The sequence below is a fragment of the Centroberyx gerrardi genome, chromosome 5, assembly GCF_048128805.1.
Source record: "Centroberyx gerrardi isolate f3 chromosome 5, fCenGer3.hap1.cur.20231027, whole genome shotgun sequence".
Taxonomy (NCBI): Eukaryota; Metazoa; Chordata; class Actinopteri; order Beryciformes; family Berycidae; genus Centroberyx; species Centroberyx gerrardi.
In genome coordinates, this window is record NC_136001.1 from 5,594,731 (window position 1) to 5,617,766 (window position 23,036).

Below are 23,036 nucleotides of genomic sequence, written 5' to 3' on the forward strand. Positions count from 1 at the left end.
CGTCCGTCATTAAAGTTTTCGGAACAGGTTCGATTTTCTGCTTTTTTTCACATCCGTCAAAAGCCTTTAGAGAGTTGTTGTTGCCACCGTACTGTTGTTATTCATCATCCAAAATGGCATCTGATAAGCTGATTCACTTCGTCTCCCAGCACAAAGCACTTTACGACAAACAAAGGGGGGGGGGGGGGGGGGGGGGTGTGGCTGGGATGTGGCTTTCGTTTTTTTTTTTATCTTGACCCTCCCCGAAGCTACAAATATTTTTCCTTGAGCCTCCCTGAGTGACTGGGGGAAAATGCATGACCCTCCCTCCACCATAAATAACCATATTTTATTATATTCACACCAAAGGTAGGTAGTATTGGAGAAAATAAAAAGCAAAGGCTGACCTTTTCCAACCATAGATGTTGATTGTCAAATTACAGTATGAATTGATAAAATAAAATAAGAACTGATGACTTTTTAAACATTATTTTTTAGAATATAATAGGCCCTGACGGTTCCCCTCGCGGTGCGCGTGCGTTCACCGCCAACGTAGCCAACGTGCACTCTGGGTATGACAGCCGCTGAGAATCTGAAACGCAATGAAAGATAAACATGGAATTTGGGGCCTCATGTATAAAAGACTGCGTAGATTTCATACTGAAAGATGGCGTACTCACAAAACTTGAAAAGTATGTACGCACAGAAATTTTCAGATTTTCAGTATAAAACCGTGCGCACGCCAGGTCCTGCGCACCTTTCCTTTATACATCCCAATCAACGTGAAATTGAGCGCACATGCACGAGCCTCTCACCCCGCCTTGTCCCCTCCCAGAATTAACTATGCAAATGACTATCAATACGCCCCTCTTGTCACCTTCTTGTCAAAAACGATGGTGAATGTGCCTGTGTTCAGTGCTCCCCTCTCCAAATATGTCCAATGTGCTTTTATGCATGCAGTGTTTTTGTAAATAAAGGTAAAATTGCACAACTGAACTGATTCAAAGATTAAAAACAAAACCATATAATGTGTAATGTCCAGTGTTCGCAGTGCTGCCGCTCCAAATATGGCAATTTGTGGCATTTTTTTTCTACACTGCTTTTTTTTTTTAGTTTTACGCACGGGTGGCGTTTCCTTTCTTACCGTTCAGTCCCGCAGTCACCGCACAACTTCGGTGGTTTGTGTGAGCAGGTACTACACACAACTCGTTTGGACATCACACAGTTGTTCCAGGACTTATTCCGAGTGCATCTGCCCACCCGACACTGCGTTTTCTTCCGAGGAGAGATGGATCTGTGCGCCTCACCTCCTGTGCGCCATCGATCTCTGTGCGCCTCGGCAACTGCAGGCTACAGTCCCCGACGTGGGTTAACATCTGTGTGTAAGGCCTGATGTCATCTGTGGGAAATTAGTTTGACTAGGTTTTCATTGCGCTCAATAAGTCAGACCTACTTGAAGCGAGCCGGAGGAGAGAGAGACGTGCATTCACACAAACCAACGCGGCGATATAGCGGAGAGTGCCTGTATCTATTTCCTAAGTGGCTTTTTTCATACATTTAAAACCCTCATATTTTGGAAAAGGAGGGAGGAAAAAATAGCATTTTCCTCCAGTGTTGGAGGAACTAAAAATTGAAAATAACAATGCCAGATGAGTTTTGGCCTTTCTAATGTTAAACATTATCCACATAAATAATCAAACTATTATGGTGTATCAGCAGAAATAGTTATGGTTTCATACGATACTTCATAGACATAGCACAGTGAATTGAGTGAAAACGTTATTTTGAAACATTTGGAGAGTTTCATTACTTAGTAGTTTGGCGTCACCAACTGACAAAGCCAGACAAATGTGCGTACGCATGGTCTAAAGTTTGCGGGACGGCCCGCACATTCTCACGTCAAGTTCATTTTTATACATCCCGACGTGTGCGTGAAAACCAGTGTACACAACCTTTTTGTACGTGCACAACGTTTATACATGAAGCCGGTGTCTTTCCTGTAGGGACTGTGAAGAATATGAGCCCGGACACCACGCAAACCCATGTGGGTATTGTGGCTGTCCACCGGGAGCACATCTCCATACTGCTGATGAGTCGGGCCTGAGGTCCACTGAGGTTAAGGTAGGGGTGGGAGATACCAAGTTTAGTGAGTCCTGTCACCATACAGCGGTAAAACACGTATTTTGAAAAGAAAAAACGTATTTAAAATAAATACAAAATACAACCATTTAAAGTTGTATATCCCTCCCTTAAAGCCAAAATAAAAAACATAAGTCCCTCCCCAGTGCTTAAAAAATTATTTGACGTGCCTCCCCCGTTTTGCACCACCCCCTCCCCTCTCATAAATAACGAACAGTCCCTAACCTCCTTGGCGGAGGTAATTACCATTACGCACGACTGAATCTACTGGGATCTCCAGCACAGCCTCGAAACACTGATACTATCAGCTCTGGCAGAAAAGTATGGGGCGGCTGTGGCTCAGGAGGTAGAGTGGGTCGTCCTCCTCCAGTCCGCATGTCGAAGTGTCTTTGGGCAAGATACTGAACCCCAAATTGCTCCCGATGGTTGCGCCAGCACCCTGCGTGGTAGCTTGCCGCCATCGGTGTATGAATGTGTGTGTGAATGGGTGAACTCGACATCATTGTAAATGAGGGCAACCTCAATGGTTCTTCGAGTTTAAATAAAGGTTTGAATGAATGAATGAATGTAGGCATTGTTGTAAAGCGCTTTGAGTGGTCGGTAGACTAGAAAAGCGCTATATAAATGCAGTCCATTTACCATTTGCAGTCCATAAACAGACTGATCACAGGACAACTATTGACCATGAGCTTGTCTGTAAACTAACTGGACCACCACTGACATCCTGAAATAGACCTGGAAACGATCGGGATAAACTCTCCTTGCTCTTGACGCCTTCTCAGGATCGGATGGACCCAATATTTTCTTTTTCTTTTTCTACTAAGAAGTGAGAGGACCACAAAATCATCCTCACTGCTTGACGACTTCATTTTGTCTCCTATTGCGAATTTTCGCAACGAATAGAATAATAAAACGCATCGGACTCAGTGTGCAAGGTTTCTGTGCGCAACAATTTTTATCGGATGACGGATTCAAAAAACGCATACGAAAAATACGGACTTGGTGTGCAAAGACCTGTGGCCTTTTCAATAATGATAAATGACAGTGTAGCTAACTGGCTTTGCAGTTGAGTCACAAACCAGCCATGTCTGGCACCATCATGGAGGTCCAGTGGAAAATGAGCTAAATAACAACTATGATAGAAAAAGAGCGATACCTGAAAAAGATAGTCGTGGTGTGAGTGTAGGTCCATTCACTTTTATAAATAAAAGTGTATAGTCTCCAAATGTACGTTACTGTGACACAGTAAACTGTCTTGTCTTGCCCTAGTCTCTAAAAACTCTACTCCAAAACACTCTGAGTGTAGCTTGAGAAGAGTCAGCTCAGTTAACCTGAGCAAACTGTTGGTTTTTGGCTTTGTTGTTGCAAGTTAATTTAGCATAAGCAACTAATGTTCATGTTAACATGTGACTACCAACAGCTACTAACTACCAGCCACCTAATGATAGGTATCATGCAAATCACATTTACAACAAAACCTTGATAGTTAGCTAACCAGATACTATGGTTAGCTCACTAGCTAACAAGCCATATGACCAGATGGTGTGTTATGTCACTCTTTCTGTTTAGCTAGATGGCTATCTCTGACAATGGGACTCCCCTATCCTATTCCTATCACAACTCCAACACAGTTCTGTTTGGAAATGTATCAGAAGGTTCTAAATAGCACATTGCTATATAGCTAAGGGATAAAATCTGATGAACTTCAACTACTTGCAATTCAACACAACGCATCTTTAAAGAATCTCAGTCGTAAAGTTTTATCTGATCGAGCATCTGATCACAGTAATAATCTGACGCATTTGTCATTGGTACTCTCGTCACATTTTTACAGAATCTTACAAATGTCGGTGTAAACATTGCGGTCATCAGGATATTCAAATTCAAACACAAATGTCCCTTCAACAAATACGTTCACGTTTGAGAGGTGGAATTCCTGGCAGTCGTCGAATGATAAGAATTTGTGTTATTTACAAGTGTATCGAAAGTGTTAAACATATTAGTGGATGTGAAACTATCCAAGAATCACATTCTTTTCACCCCCAAACCCTCTCCCTCTCCCACTCTTTTCTAATTGAAATTCATACACTGTGTAGTGGAAAAAGAAGACAAACACCTTATTGTTATAGATCCTTTGTGCAACAGCAGCCTGGATCCTGGGTATGGACTTCTCGGCAAATAATGAGACGATGGTTCTGACTTGTCGCCTTCTGCCGAACGCTGTCGGATGAGAACAGATTGCCTGATGTGTTAGCTATGACTCATCGTGGTCCAGAAAAGCACTCATTATTTTTTCCACTCTTTTCTCTCTTCTTGTCTTCTGTCTTTCGCTGTGTGTCTTGTGCATGTGTGTCTCCAGCCTACAGTAAGGACCAGGTGGACATAGCCACTCAGGGCTGGTTCATCGGGTTAATGTGCGCCATCGCCCTCATCGTACTCATCCTCCTCATCGTCTGCTTCATCAAAAGGAGTCGTGGGGGCAAATACCCAGGTAAGGCCTGATACCCATGAGAGGACTAATGTTGGAGGTGATGGGGAAACTTTGACATTTTGATTTTTCCATCACCAGGCACTTGACCACACACACACACACACACACACAAACATTAAGCCAAAAGAGGCCATGCTTTACACTGATTTTACAACAGCTACAACACATAATTAGACAGATTAGGCCTACATGTGTTCAATTAATCTTTTCTTTTTTTTTTTATTTAAAAAAACAAATAGATATTACAATATTTTTTTCCTATAAATGTTGTTTTTCTTCTAAGTAAAATAGTTCTTTAACAATAGGTGAACAAGGTGGTTGCTGAGCAACACATAAGTTAGAGCATTCATTTTAAATGAATTGTTCTATAGCTACAAATGTGTGTTCATATATTATTATATTAATATTTAAATGTTATGCGGTCACAGACGTGTGTTTACATAATACATTGCTAATATTCATATTAACTGCGGTCACAGGTGTGTGTTTATCAGGTATTTTGCAACGGCTTCCAACCTGACTTGGCCAATCAGAACTGAGAAACTTTTTTTTTATGTTAATTGCTTAAAGGTGCAATAAATAAGACTTTTACCGCACCATTGCATAAAATGACCATAACAGATCTGGTCTGACATCTAATATATCTGAAAATGTGACTTTTATATTTCTGTCCATTACAGGCCACCATAAGCTGTGTGACCATGTTGTTTCAGTTCCTTGGTCGCTGACAGAGATCGATAAAAGTCATAAATTGCTTGATGCCCTTTTAATTGGTTGGACTAACAGCTATTTTAATATTAACAGCTGTTTTTCTGTTAACTGTGTGAAAGCAGAAACTTTTCCACCACCTGGAGACATGGAAAATAACAGACCATAATTCAAAATGTCAAGCTATCCTGTTAATCGGCAGGCACCAGAAACAACTAATGCAGGAGGTCAACACAGTGCTAAAGAAAAATAGCTATAGGCTGCTATTAACCAGGTCAAGATGCACTAACAGTAGTAGAATAATTCACAGATCAGATTTAAAACAGTGCGCATTTGTGTTTTTTAATATAATAACTTAACTAACATCACAGCCAATACATTTACTACACCCAATCGATTTCAGACAAAAATCAAAGCATCTTTGTGCAACATGGCTGCTGATGTATGTGCTGAATTTGACTCATTGTTTGGAACAATAGAAAACGGAGTATTGTTAATGTTTTGCAGTTTCTATAATGTCTAGGTGGAGGTTGCATGACTGGTTTCGCAAAACGTCTAGGTAGGTGCCTGCCTTTGATGCTGTCAAAGTAAGGAATAATACCCGGTGGTGAAAAGCCAAATAAGAACAATAACAGAGTAGGCCTAATTACACCCAGAAAAAGACTAATAAGAGGAGTTCACACCCAGACTAGGACTAAAACTTGGTTAATCCTTAGAGATGGTCTGAAGCATCTTGGTAAAAAAGGACTAACATAAGGTTTTTGATGTTCAAGTTACTTCCAGGAAACTCACGAAATCCGGATGCTCTTGTATACTAAATGTAACCATAAAATCAGTGGAGGTCTTTGCAAAATGCTGAATACTTTTATCACAATGTAAGCCCTCTTTCCCCCCCTCTCCTCAGTCCGAGATAAAAAAGATCTCCCCTTGGACCCAGTGGATCAGAAAGACCAGGACGGATCCTTTGATTATCAGTAAGTATAACTGAATGGGCTGCTGAAGAGCCGCATTAGACCTGACATGTTTGGCTTTCATTTTCACCACATAGGTAAAACGTCCTACTATGTCTGTTCCTTCGAAACAACGTCCAGGGAATTCGTGGTAAATGAGTCAGGTTGTATAACTGCTCAACCATGTAGTTTAATCACGCCTGATATATGATGATATAGACTAGCTATTTTAGTGAGTGAACTGTAAAACATTAGCTTGAAAGGAGAAGGGATTTGCTTTAATAGGCCTGTTTTGTAGGTTTGTTGCTCAAGTCTGACATGATGTACAGCTGCAGTGCAGAGCATTTTGAATTGGAGGCTTTTTCCCTGGATGACAAGTGACAAGTGAAAGGAGAAATGAAAGAGTTAAAAGGTCTGATGTGTAGCTGAGGGCCAGACCATGCAGTGCCTCACAAGTAAAATCTTAACATCAATTCTAAAACTAACTGCCAACCAGTGCAGGGAGGCTAAACTGAAAGCGCATGGGTAGGTACAAGGGGATTGATTAAAAAAATAATTTACAGTCAAGTGTAGGTGATATTTGTGTCATTTTGGGGGTGTATACAGTCATGTCTCTGTCTATGTATGTGTTGGTGAGTGACGTGTCTTTTGCTCCTTCCAGGTCCCACTGATCTCTATGGCTTCATTCTTCATTATGGAGAATGAGACTCTCTCTGTCTCTCTCTGCCTGTCCACTTTCACTAAAGAACACGTTCAATTTAACCAACTTGCTAAGTCAGAGATTGACACTTTCTAACTCAACAATGTGAGAGTGGCAGTACAATCATTCACTTACATTGTAGACAGTCTATACAGTTTGCATTAGATAACGGCCACTAAATCTTAACCCTGACTTTTGATCCTAACAGATATGGTGTATATAAATCTTGTATATACCGTAGAAAAAGTATATACTGATAATGTAACAGCAAAGTACTGTATTTTACAGTATTCAGACTAACCACATGCTACACATACTAAACAGCAGAGAAGGCACATACATAAGCCATCATTATGCAGTTCCTTTTTGATGTTAAATACTATTGATAAAAGTGTCAATTTACAATCTTTGATTGACACAGTAATGCCTATGATGGCATTAAAATTCAAAACAGGGCTCCATATCAGTGTGCAAGGGTAATTTTGAAAAGAGGTGCGATCAACATTTATTATCACCTGAGTGGCGCTATGTTGTTATGCATAATACTGTGTGATTCATCCATCTCCATGGTGTGAGATCCTGTTCTGTCTGTTAATCAATAATGTGTTTCTTAATATTAATACCCAACCTCTCTCTTACAGTCAAGGTCATTGCTCAGCTTACTCTCTAATTCTGACACAGCCTCCATCACTGGCACTAATCCCTTACGTCCACTCAACTGTGTGTGTGTGTGTGTGTTCTTGTATTTCTATACTTATGAGGAACAAATGTCCTGTAGGATAGAAGGATGAGGAAAATCCTCCAAAGTGCAGACATTTTGCCACTCTTCACTTATATAAGGAACTAGGACTAGGATTTGGGTTTAGTGTTAGGATTACAATTAAGATTAGGTTTAGGTTTGGGTAAGATTTAGGCATGGAGAGGTGTAAGGTTAGGATTAGGGGTTAGGGAATAAATGTATTCAATGAAGGTCCTCACAAGTATGGTAATACAAACGTGTGTGTGTGTGCGCGAGCGTCAACATTTTGGAGTGTGTGTGCATGCATCATCTGGAGGATATCCTCCCAGCTTCCTCTTCCTCTCTCTCTCTCTCTACACATTCTCCCTGTCTCTCTCTCTCTGTCTCTCTCTCTCTCCTCTATCCTCACGTCTGCTCCCTCTCTCTCCCCCACGCTGAAATGGGTCGTCTGTCCCTGACAGGAACGAAAATGAGAACGAAAACGAGAACAGGTACTTTGGTTTTCGGCACGGCATCCCTCTCGGCCTGCGCATGTCGGGGGGGAGCAGATGCTTCCCCTTGAGAGTTGTGGGGGGGGGGGGGGGGGGGGGGGGAGGAGGTGAGAGGGTTTGAGGGTGGAAAAAAAGTAGAAACCTGGGTCTGGGTGTAGCCAAAGGGTGGATGGGACACAGCTGAGTGCCAGGGTATGGTTCCTCGGAGGTGTCAAACAGTAACTGATAGTAGCCATCTTCCATGTGCATCATCGATATTTTTTGTCTTCATCAAATGAGAAAAACCTAATCGTCGGGCGTGTTTACACCTAACGTGTTCTGAGCGGTTTATTCAGACTTTCCTCCTTTAGTTTATTTGGCGAGGAGAAAAAATGCCATTTCAACTCTGGTGGCACCAAATAACGGCACTGAGACGCCCGAAGATGCAAGTCTCCGAACTCTACCAAGAGAACTGCAGTGTGGTTCGTTAGGAGTGCGAACGTAATCTGAATCAACTACAGGAAACCGCCCCAAAATGCAAGGGGGTATAAGGAGACAGATGTTGCCATCTCATCTCTCGCAGTTCCTCAAGCTTGGAAATTAGCATGACAAAATGAGGTCTGGACTAATGCTTGTATTCAGCTATTTCTTCATGTGTTCTTAACTAGTAAGAACACCAGAGAAGATAACAAGCCCTGCTTCAGCTTCACTTGTAATTGGACAGCGTGAAGCTAAATGAGCCAAATACAAAAATGAAACAAAGTCAACTTTTCCACTATGGTTAAGACCAAAGAAAACAAACTGTAGGTGTGATCGCACCCTTAATCTCTCTTGTAGTTGCTAGAATAGAACAGTCCTATGTCAAACTTGTTCTCTTAGGCTGGTTATCATAATTTTGCAAGCCCTATTCAAACCTGACCTCAACAGGCTTTTGACACTTTAAACTGGAAGCCGAGCCATAGCCTATCGCTACATATTAAGCTAATCATCAAAATGAATATCCATGGTGCCAAAATATTCATAGTGCATGGAAATTATATTACAGATAAGGTGCATTATCTCCCCAGCGCACATCAGAGCCGCTGCTGAGATTGTTCAGGGTTGTGTAGAGGTTCAGAGCTAAATATAAAATGCATCAGGTTAATCATAGCCTTGGTTCAGCCTTGGGCTGAGTTATAGATTCATGTGTGAAGATCACATTAGCATTCAAAGCTCCGTTGAAGAGCACAGACCATGGCCCCCTGCTTCCCACAGTAAAAAAAAAAAAGTTTATTTTATTCTGTGTGTCTGGAAGCAGCTTTTTTAATAGACTTCAATCATGGAGCAGTAATTACACAGCTCCATTGATCTTAATATAATATGACAGTATTGGCCCGTGCATTTGGGTTACCCTGAGTGGCATATGGATCAGTCAATAACCAAACACCTTGCTTCAAACTTTTTCCTGGAAAAGACCTACGAACCATCCGTCCGCATAAACACGTCAAGCTGTTCACGGATCAAGTGTTTGAGCAGTACAAGGAGAGGTAGTGATCCTGAAAAGCAGCCCAAGTGAACAGTGTGGGAGGTCTTGCACCTCTTTGTTCCAGCCAAGGCGCTAACATGTTTTTCACCCTTCTAGAGGTTAATTGCTTTGTTTTTCCTCCGCCGGCTGACATTTAAAAGGCATCCGCCACCAGGTGCATAGGGTGAGAGATGGCGAGGGAAATCAATTTGGGTTGTAGTGAGGGTGGGAGGGAGGTGATGGTGTATGTTTGGCACAATTTGACACCCCCGAGGAACTGATTTAGGCGAAGAACAACCGGAGAACATTTAGAGGACAGAGGGCAGGACAGAGACTTTTAACATCCTACCAACACGGTGATCACTTTGTATCTGTGAAGCATGGAAGCAGCAAATATTTCATTGCCAACTAAAGCCGCAAAGGAATTTCCACGTCTGATAATATAGCTTCTGTGCACACCTTCACCTCTGTTTTGTCTTGTTTTTTTTACATTCCATCTTCTTCCAGAGGACATACAGTAGTTATAGTGTGCAGAGGAGGAATTCAACACCATTAACTTTAAAGGACAAAGTTATTTCAGCCTGCATGTAAAAAACCATGGGATATTTTTTTTGTTATTTCTGTCTAGTGTTACTGTAGGCTCAGATGTTAAATCCCCCTGTAGACGCCCTGAAACGCATGCTATGCTGCTATGCACTCGTCATATGAGTAATAAACTAGAATTTAAGCTATGAAAAGCTCAAACTATGGGCTTATTTGGTTTGCTCATTCCATGTTTACTCTTACTTTCTTTGTTTTATGTCTTAGCTATAGGATTATAATGTATTTAATGTGTTTACCTTGACCCCTAGCTAAGATACGAAAATGTAAATGTTGTTCCTCATCTCCCTACACCCACATTGTTAGACTGTCTTTTCAGTATCTGTTTATTCAGCATGCCGGTTGGTTATCCATCTCTGTTTCATGTCTGTCTTTCTTTTCTACCTACCCCACCTTATGTCTGTGTCCTTTGTCTTTTTTTCTGTTTTCTGTTTCCCATTGGTCCAAAGGTCTCTTGAAAGGTATGAAGGGAGAAGAGTCTCCTGCATCGCCACCTGAATCCTGCGTCTTTATCCTGCTCTAAAAAAATAAAAAAAACGCACTTTCTATTGCTCATTTGCAATACGTTTTAATCGATTAATATCTATTCACAGCCATGCCTACTTGTTAAAAAGCATAGAACATTCTCATGAATTTTATCTATCAAATTAACTCAGTTCAACGCATGGTTAAGTAGATTCTTAATCAATAACAAACTCATCCAATGTTCCAGATAGAAATCAATCAGTGAAGTTTAAGATGAAGTGGAAGAACACAAAACAATAGGAGTTGACATTTGCTTAACTGACTTCCAGACTATAGTTATGCCGTGTTTCATGAGATTACTTGAACGCTGCAGATGGGAGAATCTGTTTTGTTATGCAAGGAAGGTCATCTGAAACTCACTTCCATCTTCTAAGTTACTTCCCCCACCTTTGCTCTTCCACTCAAAAAAATCACCTAATCAGATAATTGAATCGTTCCCGACTCTGCCCCCTCTCACTCTGGAGACATTTTGAAGTCATAGAAATAAAAGGCCCTCTCTTAAAACCCTCTGGCTCACTAACATTGCCGGTGCAATACGGTCAACAAATGAAAGCTCGGCAAAAGCGAGACTAGGGCAGCTTTTTTTCTTTTAAAAAAAGGCCGTGCCTCTCAGCCAGATTTATTTAATTAGCTGTAAGAGATCTAATCTTAAAGCGTTTCAGTGGCACTGGTGCATAGAGAGATGTCCTTCTGATTTACTTCTGACACACTCAAAGGATATCGAACCATGGACCCAGTTTCGTATCTGCCAGCTGCTACCCTGCTCTCCTTATTGCACACTGCATCTTAGTGAATTAAAGGGTTATAAGAACATCTACACCTGAACTTAGGCCATACAAGCCTGAACAGCCTAAGGAGTTTAGGGAACAAAACTGTCTCTATTTCTTCACATGTACATACAATTGTACGTATGGTAGTGAACTTTTTTCACTGACCCTTCTCACTCTCCAAGATGGCATATTAATCGATTTTAAAACGCGAGAACCTTTCCCGCACAGTCATCCACTTTATGCTCATGTCTTACACTCTTTTTATCTAGGTGTTACATCTTTTCATCTCTTGACCATGTACTTTTCTGTCTCTCCGTGTGCTGAATGGGTCTATCATTTTTCTTACTTGATTCCCCTCTCTCCCTCTCTCTCACTCTACTCTGAAAGATTGATATAGATTTGAAAAATAAATACTGGATCTTGAGTTCTGTCAGGGTTTGAATTGCTGGATTGAACTGTTGAGAGAGTTTGATTGCATCTGCCATGGTCCATTTGTACTCTTAATTAACATGTCTGGTTTCTGAAGTTTCTAAAGTGACACGTCTGGTTTGTAAAGTGTTTCAGCATGGAGCATGACAATTTCAAGACATTTCAGATTGTGCTACATTGCATTCAGGCTACAGTGTAGATTCTGTCCCCTCGTAGGTAGCTGAATGTAGGATGTCCGCGAACCTTGAAACGCAATGCATAGACATGAACAGTGAAGAGAAATACACTGTCTCGAAAATCCCGATGAAAAATAGCTGTTGAAGAGCTCAACTTTGCATCCTCCTCCTTGCTCTTGAAATGCCTTTCCTGCTGTTTTGCTACTGGCTTGTTCTGAGACTAGAAAGCTAATGCTGGTCGATAGCTCTTTTTTCCTATGCATGAAGTTCTTTCCCCCCTATAAGCAGAGGTAGGAGACATGCAGCCATGCTCTGAATTGAGATCAAGCGGATGTGGCAACTTGCGCTTCTCTGCGAATTCTCAAGATTCCTGTAATGCCATTATTTCTATGCAAGTTGGAGTTTCACTGCTTAGATCTCATGTCAGAATATGGCCCCAAGTAAGCATGCGTATGCGAATGTGTTGTTTTAATTTTTAAGGGCAGAATTTATCTCTCCTAAAAACTAGAGGTGCATACCACATTTGCAAAGTCTGTTGGGCTTTTTAAGATCAGCAAGCATCTTTGCACTCAGGTATACAATGGTATAGTGTTGATACTATAGCGCCAGGCAAGTATGGAAAAGAAATGGAACATAAAAATAGAACTACCAGTCGGCACAGGCCTATAAGCCACCTCAACGTTGGTCTTTTCAGTAGCAAAACCCAAGAATCAACACTTTTCTTCTTAATCATTTCTTAACCTGCATTCCCTTTAACCCTTCACTTCCCCCTTTAACCCCGACCGATGGGGGCGATGAGGTCACGCGACCACTGCTGACGTTGTGCAACGGCGTCCCGCTCCCAGTTTAACCCTTTAACCCTTTTTCTCTGCACGCCCTCTTGCAGCAGCGACGAGGACAACAAGCCCCTGCAGGGCAGCCAGACGTCGCTGGACGGCAACGTGAAGGAGAGCGACGACAGCCTGGTGGACTACGGCGAAGGCGGTGACGGCCAGTTCAACGAGGACGGCTCTTTCATCGGCCAGTACACCGTCAAGAAGGACAAGGACGAGACGGAGGGCAACGAGAGCTCCGAGGCCACCTCGCCCGTCAATGCCATCTACTCCCTGGCGTAGCGCTGTAGCACCACATGGGGGACTAAGCGGCGCCCTCTAGAGGATGGGAGGGCGTTGCGTCAACCACAACGCTCACACACCACACACAAACACACACACGCAAACGAATATATTAATATATGAATATATGAAACACATTATACACACGAGAAACACCAGGGCCTGTCTGAAGACTGTTTAGGCTGCTACTAACAATGAAAGGAGCAGCCATTCCTCTGAAGATAAGGGGGAGGAATATGGGAGTGGAAGTAGACCGTGAGCCTAGCCTTTATTTTTTTTCATTTCTGGCTCTAAGAAATTGGCCCTTTTTGAGGTGAAGTTTGGGAAATACTGAACAGTGCTAGTTTTCCTCTGCGCTCTGCCTGCCCAATACCCACACAGACTTTGAGTGTGCCTTCAGGGCGGTTTTCGGAGTACGGAGGCAACAACAAGCATTCTTTTGTGTCTCTAGAGATATGTTTTTCTTTGTGTTTGTTTTCTGCTCTGAGCATTTTCAGCTTCCCTGTTTTTGCTCTCCTCCCAGTTACACCCCTCGCACCTCTGTGTAGCATCCCAGTAAAGTAGACACAGGGGCCGCCCCCGTCCTGTAACATATCAGCTTCCAACCATCAAACTCAACAGGATGCCGGCAGATATGTTTATCATATTGATATTTACGCAATGAAAGATTTTTTTTTTCCACAGCTGGTAGATGAGTCATTGAACCTTAATGAATGCTGTATACAGTCCTGGCACACATTTTAGTGCCCTGCAAAACTATGCACTATCACCTACTCCATACCATTTTGGGTTTAATCTGGTTAGTAAAAGTCAAAGTTTTGGGTTTCTTTTTCAGTGTTGTCGCTCGCAGGTTAATTAAGAGCATTTGCCCAATGACATGCTATCATTCACTTTGTCTTTTATGCAGTGGTAGATGTGTTTTTCTCACTTCTAATCCAACGTTGTAGTGCAGATATTCAAGATGGCCGCCGCTAGCAAAGCCATTTCTGCCGCAAGCTTCTTTTTAAGGCAGCGAGCTCTGCTATGTCGTTATAAAATGACATTTTTTTAAAAAGATGATGATTATTTTGACGCATGGTAGTATCTTAGTGCTAGAGACAAAGGGAAGGCGATGGAGAGGGAAGTTAGTTTTGCTTGAGTAACACCAACAGACCACAACCCAGTGTCTATCCATCTGTATGGTAGCTGTCACTCTGTGGATGATATTTCCTGGTTAGCATGCAGGCTAATGCTGCATTCATGTCGTATGGGAATAACTGTCAACTTGACAGCTAAAAGCGACTTGAAATCTTCTTGTGTTATACTCATTTGAAGCCGCCAAGACACCATGATTGAAGTATTCTGTAGACTTTGGTGGCTCCTGATCAGTTTTTTACCACTTAACACATTAACTTAGTGGTGATACATTGGAGTTCATGATTTACACCAAACCAAACATTGCAATGACAACCACAAAGGAGCAATCCAGCAAGTAGTTGTGTCTTGCCATAGCATTTTATTTTAAGAGTTGTGATCACAAAATATGTATCACTCCCTACACTTGGCTACAGGTATTTCCTTGTTGGTGAACAGTATTTTCAAGTAGGAATCTCATATTTACCTTCTTTCACATGGGACATGAATGTAGCATCAGAGGCTGTAATCCTCATAGACAGATCTGCACCACTTTCCTTCCCACTAATTGTTTAGAAAATTGATCAGGCTGTGAATCACCACAGATGAAAAAAGGCAGCATTAGGGCCAGGTAGAATACTTTGGAGATTACAAATTTTTTGCAGCATGAAAACATATATTTTGCATTCACAACCACCTTTGAGTTGAAACTAATCAGCCAACTTTTACGTTTCCGCAGAGGAAGACAGAAAAAATGTAAAAAAAAATATGTTTGAATTACAAATAAAAAAAGGAGTACTGTGGCGTACGCTCTGTATTCTGCTTGTCCTGCAATACCATCTTTGTCATTTAGTCATTTCGTTGGCCGACTGATGGATTGGCGGTGAATGATTTGCTTTTTAATTGTATTTCTTTTCTCTTTTTTTATAGTAAATCTCCAATGGGTGATCATTGGTTTCACCACAGAATTTTGGCACTCATAGTTACACGTTACTCAATGGCACTATTAAAATCTCCACTGCTAAATCAAATGCATCTTAACTGTTGACTATTAGCAAATGGAGGTCTCATCGTATTTCAGATATTTATTTTATATTTCTATTTATTACATTATGTAGTATTAATATATTAGTCCTTAATTTATTAATTGTTATATACACATTTTTGACCAACTTATTTTGTTGTTTCACACCAGAAATAGCCAAAATAAAGATCTCTCCAGAATCTGTTATTGTAGATTATGAGAGGCATTGAACACACTTGTCTGTACATCGCATCTTTTGTGGCAGCTGGCTTTTCTGCTGTAAACAAAAAAAAAAACAAAAAAAAAATAGCTGTCATCGTACATTAAAAAGGTCATGTTTATCTGTCCATTGTGCTGCTCTTCTAGTACTCATGTTGTATTACTGTTACTGTTCAGATTTATGTAACATAACTTTTCCACAACACAGAAATTTAATATTGACGCTTATTATTTATTTGGCATACATTCTGTACATGTGGGTCCTGAAGAAAATGTCTTATCTTTGTAAATATTTAAAGGTTGATTTCCCAAAAAAAATGCTTTATCAGAACAGGGAACAAAGAGTCACAAATCTGCATCTACCAAGCAAATGCGATGGGTGGGTCCACGTAGCTTTGAATAACATTTGCACTCTGAAAAAGTAACAAGAATCATCCTTCACTCCACGTTGCCCCTTGCTTTGACATTGTAATATATTGTATGGGCTGTGGCGAGTCTATCAGTCACTTGTTTGATCATGGTTTGGATTATATGTTGTGAAAGAGGAATACATTAGATTCTCTATGATGTAAATAAGACGTTAAGTGCTCCTGAAATATACTGTTGTAGCATTCTGCGCACACATGATTAAAGCGTTAGCAGGCCTAAAAAAAAAAAAATTGTGCATTCGCTGAGGTATTGGAACAAATCCCCCCCACCCCCCTTCGCTGTTATATTGTATTCGTCATCTCTCTGAGGCTACACAGACTCATTCCCATTATGCCTTTCACCTAACATGCCTACCGTTCCATTTGCCCCAGTGACAGGTGGCCATTTTGAAAGCGGCCTGGTATTGTCGCTCCTTCCAAAACAAAGAGATGTCTGATTCTGAAATTAAAAAAAAACAACAAAAAAAAACACATCACTAACTCCCTCCTACAAAAAGGTTTCCCTCAGTACAGCCCCTTTCTTTCCGCAGAACCTCAAAGCAATATCCTCTGAGTTTTAATCAGTTGGGTTTTTTTCTCTGATGTCGTTGTTTTTACGTTAACCTTGGCGTGACCGCGGGGTTGCGGTTTGAGCACTGAGCACGGACGCCTGACGAACACGGGACACTGATGCCGAAACGGCGGAAGAAACCAGAGGAAAGAGCGCTCAGAGATGCAAAAACATCGGGCTGGATTCGGAACGTAGGGCTTTCTCCTCGGTCTCGAGCGTTTTTCTTCCATGTCTTGGTCTGTAAACCTGCACCCCCATTTTCCCACATGGCCTTTCTCTTCTTCTCCACCCCCAACCCCCCCCCCCCAAGTGGATCCCAATGGGTAAAATGAGTGAACTGGCTGTATAACAATGAAAAGAGAATTATGCATATTTGCTGATACACAGTACTTTCTTACATCTTTTTGTTTTGTTCGTGCACGTTGATTTGAGGTACGTGCAGAGCCGAGCGTCTCTTCTCTGTTTTTACTGTCTGCATTGTCTCGACTCCACTGTATCTCCCCAATAGCAAATCACCTTTCATGGGGGGAAAGAAAATGTCTATGTGCATTTTTACAGCTTTGTGTTTCCTTCATTTAAAATGCTGCAAAGTCTAGGATTTTACTGGTGCACATAACAATTTTGCAATTGGAACTTCTATGTTTTTTTTTTTAATGATTGGTCACATGCTGTTTGGCTTTTTTATGAATTCTCATTTTAGCATCTTGTTTTTACAATGTGTATCAGAACAGCTCGTCAAAGTCTTGCTTCTACACGCAAAATAACAGCTTTTGTAAGGTACATCTAATCAACAGAAAAATGGCATATTAATATATTCACCATGTATGCGTGTATGATGAGATGTTGCAACTTCTGCTAGAGACGCCTTCTTTATAGTAAAGCTATCTCTTTTTCTCTACCTCCTGACGTGTCTTCCCTTGTCTCTCTGTTCCATCTCTTATATTGAAAAGTTTGCTTTCTTTTGTCGCCCGTTTTCTCTTCTCTCCTTTGCAGTGCAGATGCCACATTTTTGATAGTAGGAAACATTTAGAAAATTGCCGACCAAGATAGTCTTGTGTTGAATAGTTTTAAGAGTAGACGGCTTTTCAGGTGACGTACAACTTGGCTGTCTAAACAGAAGTGAACAGACATGGTTAATTTCTGTGCTGTTTTTGACTGGGAACTGATCATTTCATCACTGATAGATCTGATTGATTTTGTGTTCAAATAATTTCAGCTTGTTAGCTAGCTATCTCGTCAGCTAACCACATCGTACACATCTGATTTATACACTAGCTAAGGTGTCTAGGAAGCTAGTGTTAGTAGTGTTGAGTTAACATATAGGTTGCTTTGCTAAATAAGCCTGCTGGCTAGTTAGCTAGCTAACAAAGCCAAAAAACCAACAGTTTGTTCAGGTTAACTGAGCTGACTCTTCTCAAGCTACAACTCAGACGGGCGAATTCACAAAAGGATTGCGCGGCTTTTGCTGACGCTAAACCTGTGCAAATAAGACAAAAAGAAACCGTGTAATTCACAAAGCACTCGCAAAGGGTGAAATGCACCGCTAACTGCGCTGCCACGCAAATAGCGTCTCGGTGCTCCTGTGCTATTTGCACGTATTTAAATTAGGTAATATGCATACATTTGGCGCAAAATTGGCCCCTTTCTATGCAAATGAGCCTCATTGCAAAAACAGTCCAATTCACAAAGATCGGCGCTAACTGCCACACGTAGTTAGAGTGAAATTATTAGCGTCTTCAGAGAGTTGGTGGTAATTGAAGCGCATTTATAAGGGGTGTCACACCCAGACTTTCCAGTGATCATGGCAGCAGTGATTGTAGCCAGGTGAAGGCGAAGGAGAATATCACTTGTTGATTTAACTGAGAATTTAATTGAATTGACCTGCAAATGTCTCTGCAACAATTCCACCTTTGTGTGACCTAAAAAATAAATAATTAATAATAATAATAATAATAATAAATAATTGTCTGTAAATACAGTCTGTAAATAATATTTTGACATTATTATTATTATTATTACTATAGAACTTTAACACAGATTGCTTCACAAACGAAAGCAAATAAATCAGTACAACCAAACAATCAATACAACTCAATTTCTCACTCTGAAAATATTTTCACTTATCTCACTACTCAGCACAGTGGGCCTTATTTTGGCCTAAAAATTCAGCACCATGGACAGCCCCGCTCAAACTCATTTACAGTATTACCTCCGCCAAGGAGGTTATGTTTTCGGTGCCGTTTGTTTGTGTGTTTGTTTGTTTGTCTGTCAGCTGGATTACAGAAAAACTACTGGCCCGATTTTCATGAAACTTCGTGGAAGGATGTAGCATGGGCCAAGGAAGAACCCATAAAATTTTGGAGCGGATCCGTATATTGGTTGCGCTTGCACATTTGCATATCATAGAAGACTGGATTCTAGTTTATTTTGGGATGCAGTGAGATGCAATGACAAACAAAGGATGCAGTGACAGGATGCAATTGTGTCATGAAAAATAAATGAATAAAGCTCCCCTATATTCTCCTTTGTTCTCCACTTCAAATCATGCCATCTTCTTTTGCAGTCTGAAGGTGCGTTTGGAAACACCAACAGCACTGACAGACTGGGATATTAAATCCCAGATATGGTTTCTCGCAGTCCCGGTTACATTTCTTGCCTGAAGTTTTGAGGAACGCCTTTGCACCTCTTCCGTCAGGACTTGCAGCCCGCGGTCTAAAAATTTCATTTTTCTCTTTCTCTCTGCCATTGTCCTGCCTACTGTGTTCTTGCACAAAGGCAACATTTATACTTTGCCACATTGATAATTGCAATCAGACGCAAAACAGGGGCAAATTGCACTCAGTTGCAACAGGTTATGGGCGTGTTTGCGTTGGCATATCATTAGCGCAATATCTTTTGTGAATCGGTCCTTGAGATGGAGCAAATAGCGGTTGCAAATGATACGCAATACATGGTGCTATTAGCGGCCGCAATCCATTCTTTGTGAATTCGCCCCAGAGTGTTTTGGAGGAGGGACTAGGGCTAAAGACAGTTTACTGTGTCACAGTAACCTACATTTGGAAACAAATCCACCTCATCAGACTATTCACTTTTATTTGGAACGTTACTGAATGGACCTGCACCACAACAATCAACTTTTAAGTATCTGTCTTTTTCTAGCCTGCAGCCTGTGATTTGTGACTGTTCAATATCCAGTATGAACTTCTGCGTACACGACCAAATCCAGGAGCTCACTATTCTGACCCTTAAAAGATAGGCCTACAGCTGGTGTTTTTTAATGCATTTCTTACCGCCAACAAATCCTATGAAAATAACACCAACAATGCGTTTGCTCTACTCCCGTTACTTTCTAACTAAGTCTATTGGCTCCAATTGTAAGCTAAAAACCTTTCAATTTTAAAAATCGCTAACTGTTACCACGAAAAGTCAGGCTGTTGTGGTTATTACCAAATCAAATTCAAATGGGAACAAATTCTTCATTACGACAGGAACTACTTTCGGTGCTATGGAACTACTTTCCTGAGATGGAAAACGTGTTTACGGTCGGCTTATTAAGTTGAGGAAAAAGTTGGCCGGCCCAGTGCATCGTGATGATGAAATATGCTGCCAGAGCAATGGCATGGCTCTTTGATGTGTTTTTAATAGTTTTTTAATACAATGGAGTTCTATGGCTGCTGGGACATGGCTATTGGGCATCGGCTACATGGACGAGACTTGTTACCAAAACAAAATCATTGCTGATTTTGTTATTTTCAGAGGATTTGTTGACGGTAAGAAATGCATTAAAAAACACCAGCCTTATCCTTTAAATGTAATCTGTAACCCCTTGAACTCTTATTTTCCTCTTAAATTTCACATTTTCTCCATACTGTATGACAATATCACATTCTGAAATACATCGTGGATGCCTCGCCTTCAGTCACTCTTGCTGTGACTGTAGCCCTTTGGCCAGGAGCTGAAGTCGTCAGACGGACCTTCATCCGGTGTTTCAACCCTTAACCCTAACACCCTCCAGTTGGCGGGTTGGCAGTGGTGGCCAAATCACTGCCCATCTGCTCCTGGCCTCCAGCTCGTCTCTTCCCTTCTATTCCAAAGCCAGCAAGAGGCTCGTTCTGCTGCCTCCCCCAGCCTGCAGGCTGACGTCTTCCTCTCCTTTCCTGCTATTCCCAAGGCTGGGAGCATCTTCCACACCGACTGCGCTGGGAATCCTCTGCATCCAACCTCGACTGGGAATAGCCAGGCCTGCCACCCTTTATCCTTGCATTCTTGGACCAGATCCTGGTACTTGGTGGCTTTCCTTTCGTGGGCCTCTTCACACCTTTCCTCCCATGGGACAGTCAGTTCAATCAGGATTACCTTCCTTGCCTGCTCTGACCAGATGATCACATCCAGCCTCAGGGATGTTTGAACGACTGGGGGGAACTGCAGCTTACTTGCTAAATCCACCCTCATCTCCCACCCTTGTGCCTTTTGAAGGATGTTGCTCCTGGTCTTTCTGGGGGCAGAGGGCTTCTCTCCTGCCCTGATGAACTGGACGGATGGTTCTGGTGTCCCATGGGTTTGCCGTTTCTTGTGTCTCTCCTGCTCTACATATTGTATCTACTGTAACTATTCGTACGCTTCATTAAAGCTACAGTATATCTAGATGCCTTGTGCATCATTTTATACATATTTCCATGTAATTCAGCAAGGCATATTTAGTATCTTTGGAAACCTTGGGACCTTGACTATTTCAAATAAAGTTCTGTGGGTTTGAACATAGCTTGGCTGCGCAACACGCTTTGTAATGATGGACCAACCAGTGGGACCGGCAAAGTTGAAGAGGTTAAAAGCCTGCATTATAAAAGTTTGATATCCTGAATAGGGTATTGCATATAAAAGCTTTTACACACTACCAGACTATTCATGTTTATAGTCATGTTTCAGCCCACAAAGCAACCAAACCATAACTCCAGTTTATTGATTTATCTCTTGCAGCCTGAGTAAAGTGGATTACACCACTCCCATTAAACTGGCATGACCGCTGTGCTCCTTTTACACGGATGACATGCACAAAACCAGCCCAAAGATTAATAAAAAGCACCCTAACTATAAATCTAGTCGTAGGCTGAGGATGACAGAGCTGGAGAAAGAAAGAGAGAAGGGGGGGAGTGGTGGCGGCGGTGGTGACATGTTTTATTGAAGATGGCCCAATCCATTCTGCCTTGACCCCCGCAAGGCTAGTAAATATTAATGTCTCGCCTCTCTAAAGACAGCCATTCTCCACCGTCTCGTACATCAGCGGGTAAAAGCCATTAGCAACCTAATCCGTTGACTGGCAGAGAAAACTACACTGAAGCAGCCGGCCCCAATGTCTCAAAGGTAGTGTTGGGTAATTATTACATCTCCCGCTGCATAAAAGGCTTGGGTTTCTGCAGCGATGAAGCCAAAGGTTGAGCAAATAAATTAAGATCGCTCTGTGATCTGGATCGACAATGGGGAGCGGGGATGACCGTATTTCTCTATCGCATGTGTGAGTTTTAAATTTCCATGTTCGGTAATGAGATGGCACATATTCCTTCCTTAATGGGATTCAGTCTGAGTAAATGTCATAGTTAAATGTGAGACTTGTTCTTTCCTGGATGGCCATGGCTTTGTTCAACCTTTGGCTTGGGCCCGTGGCTGCTTCTCACATCTCCATCCTCCACATGTGCGATTTAGCTCTTATGGGGTAAAGATGACAAAAAGATATACTTGAACCAGCCATTAGTATCATAAGGTGCTCAGTTATGATTATGCATTTTAACAGCGTTTTCGCAATCTGCTTGTTGGCGGATAAGTAAACTGCTATTGGAATTGGAACTTTTTCAGGGTTTCCTCCGGCGATAACAAGGATTTTGACCGGCATTTCGGGCTGATATTGGGCTTATATTAAATATTGGATATTGGCCAGTCAGTGTCATCCACCTCTTATCTGGATGGTCTTCCCTGGCCACAGCTACAACAAAATCTGTAAAATCTTTAATTGTTAAATAATGTTTTTTCAAATGAATTCTTCATTTAATTGCAGTACAGAATCCCTGAGTCTTTCAGCCGAACAGATAGGAGGGGAGGCGGGGGGGGGGGGGGGGGGGGGGCTGCTAACCCAAAAATAATTTCATTAGTCTGGGGTTCAGTGCAAAGTTTTAGTGTCCCATGATGGTCTAAATGGGGGAAACACTGAATATCTGTGTTTTGGGAGCATAAAAATAGGCAATTTTCTTTTTACAAAAAATACTGAATATCAGCTCAAAATACTGGCTATTGGCAGCTTCAATCCAAAAATCCAAAAATACAGTATCAGCCTTATACCAATACTGATATGTTGTGCTGATATATGCATAATCAGAAAATTCAACTATTTTCATGCTATAAAGATTCCGCAACTA

General features: G+C 41.6%; 1 protein-coding gene across 3 annotated transcripts in view; it reads left to right on the top strand.

Moving 5' to 3' along the window:
* The window catches only part of nfasca (neurofascin homolog (chicken) a), a 55,367-nt gene extending 42,072 nt beyond the window's left edge, over window positions 1-13,295 (top strand). For 2 of the 3 annotated variants that reach the window (XM_071912643.2, XM_071912655.2), the window contains exons 29-31: window positions 4,478-4,609; window positions 6,222-6,291; window positions 13,067-13,295. In XM_071912643.2, the coding sequence (XP_071768744.2) occupies window positions 4,478-4,609; window positions 6,222-6,291; window positions 13,067-13,295 (431 nt within the window). Of the gene's footprint in view, window positions 1-4,477; window positions 4,610-6,221; window positions 6,292-8,167; window positions 8,198-13,066 lie in introns of all 3 variants that reach the window. The other variant, XM_071912648.2, reaches the window with a different exon arrangement.
* The last annotated feature ends 9,741 nt before the right edge of the window (window positions 13,296-23,036 follow it).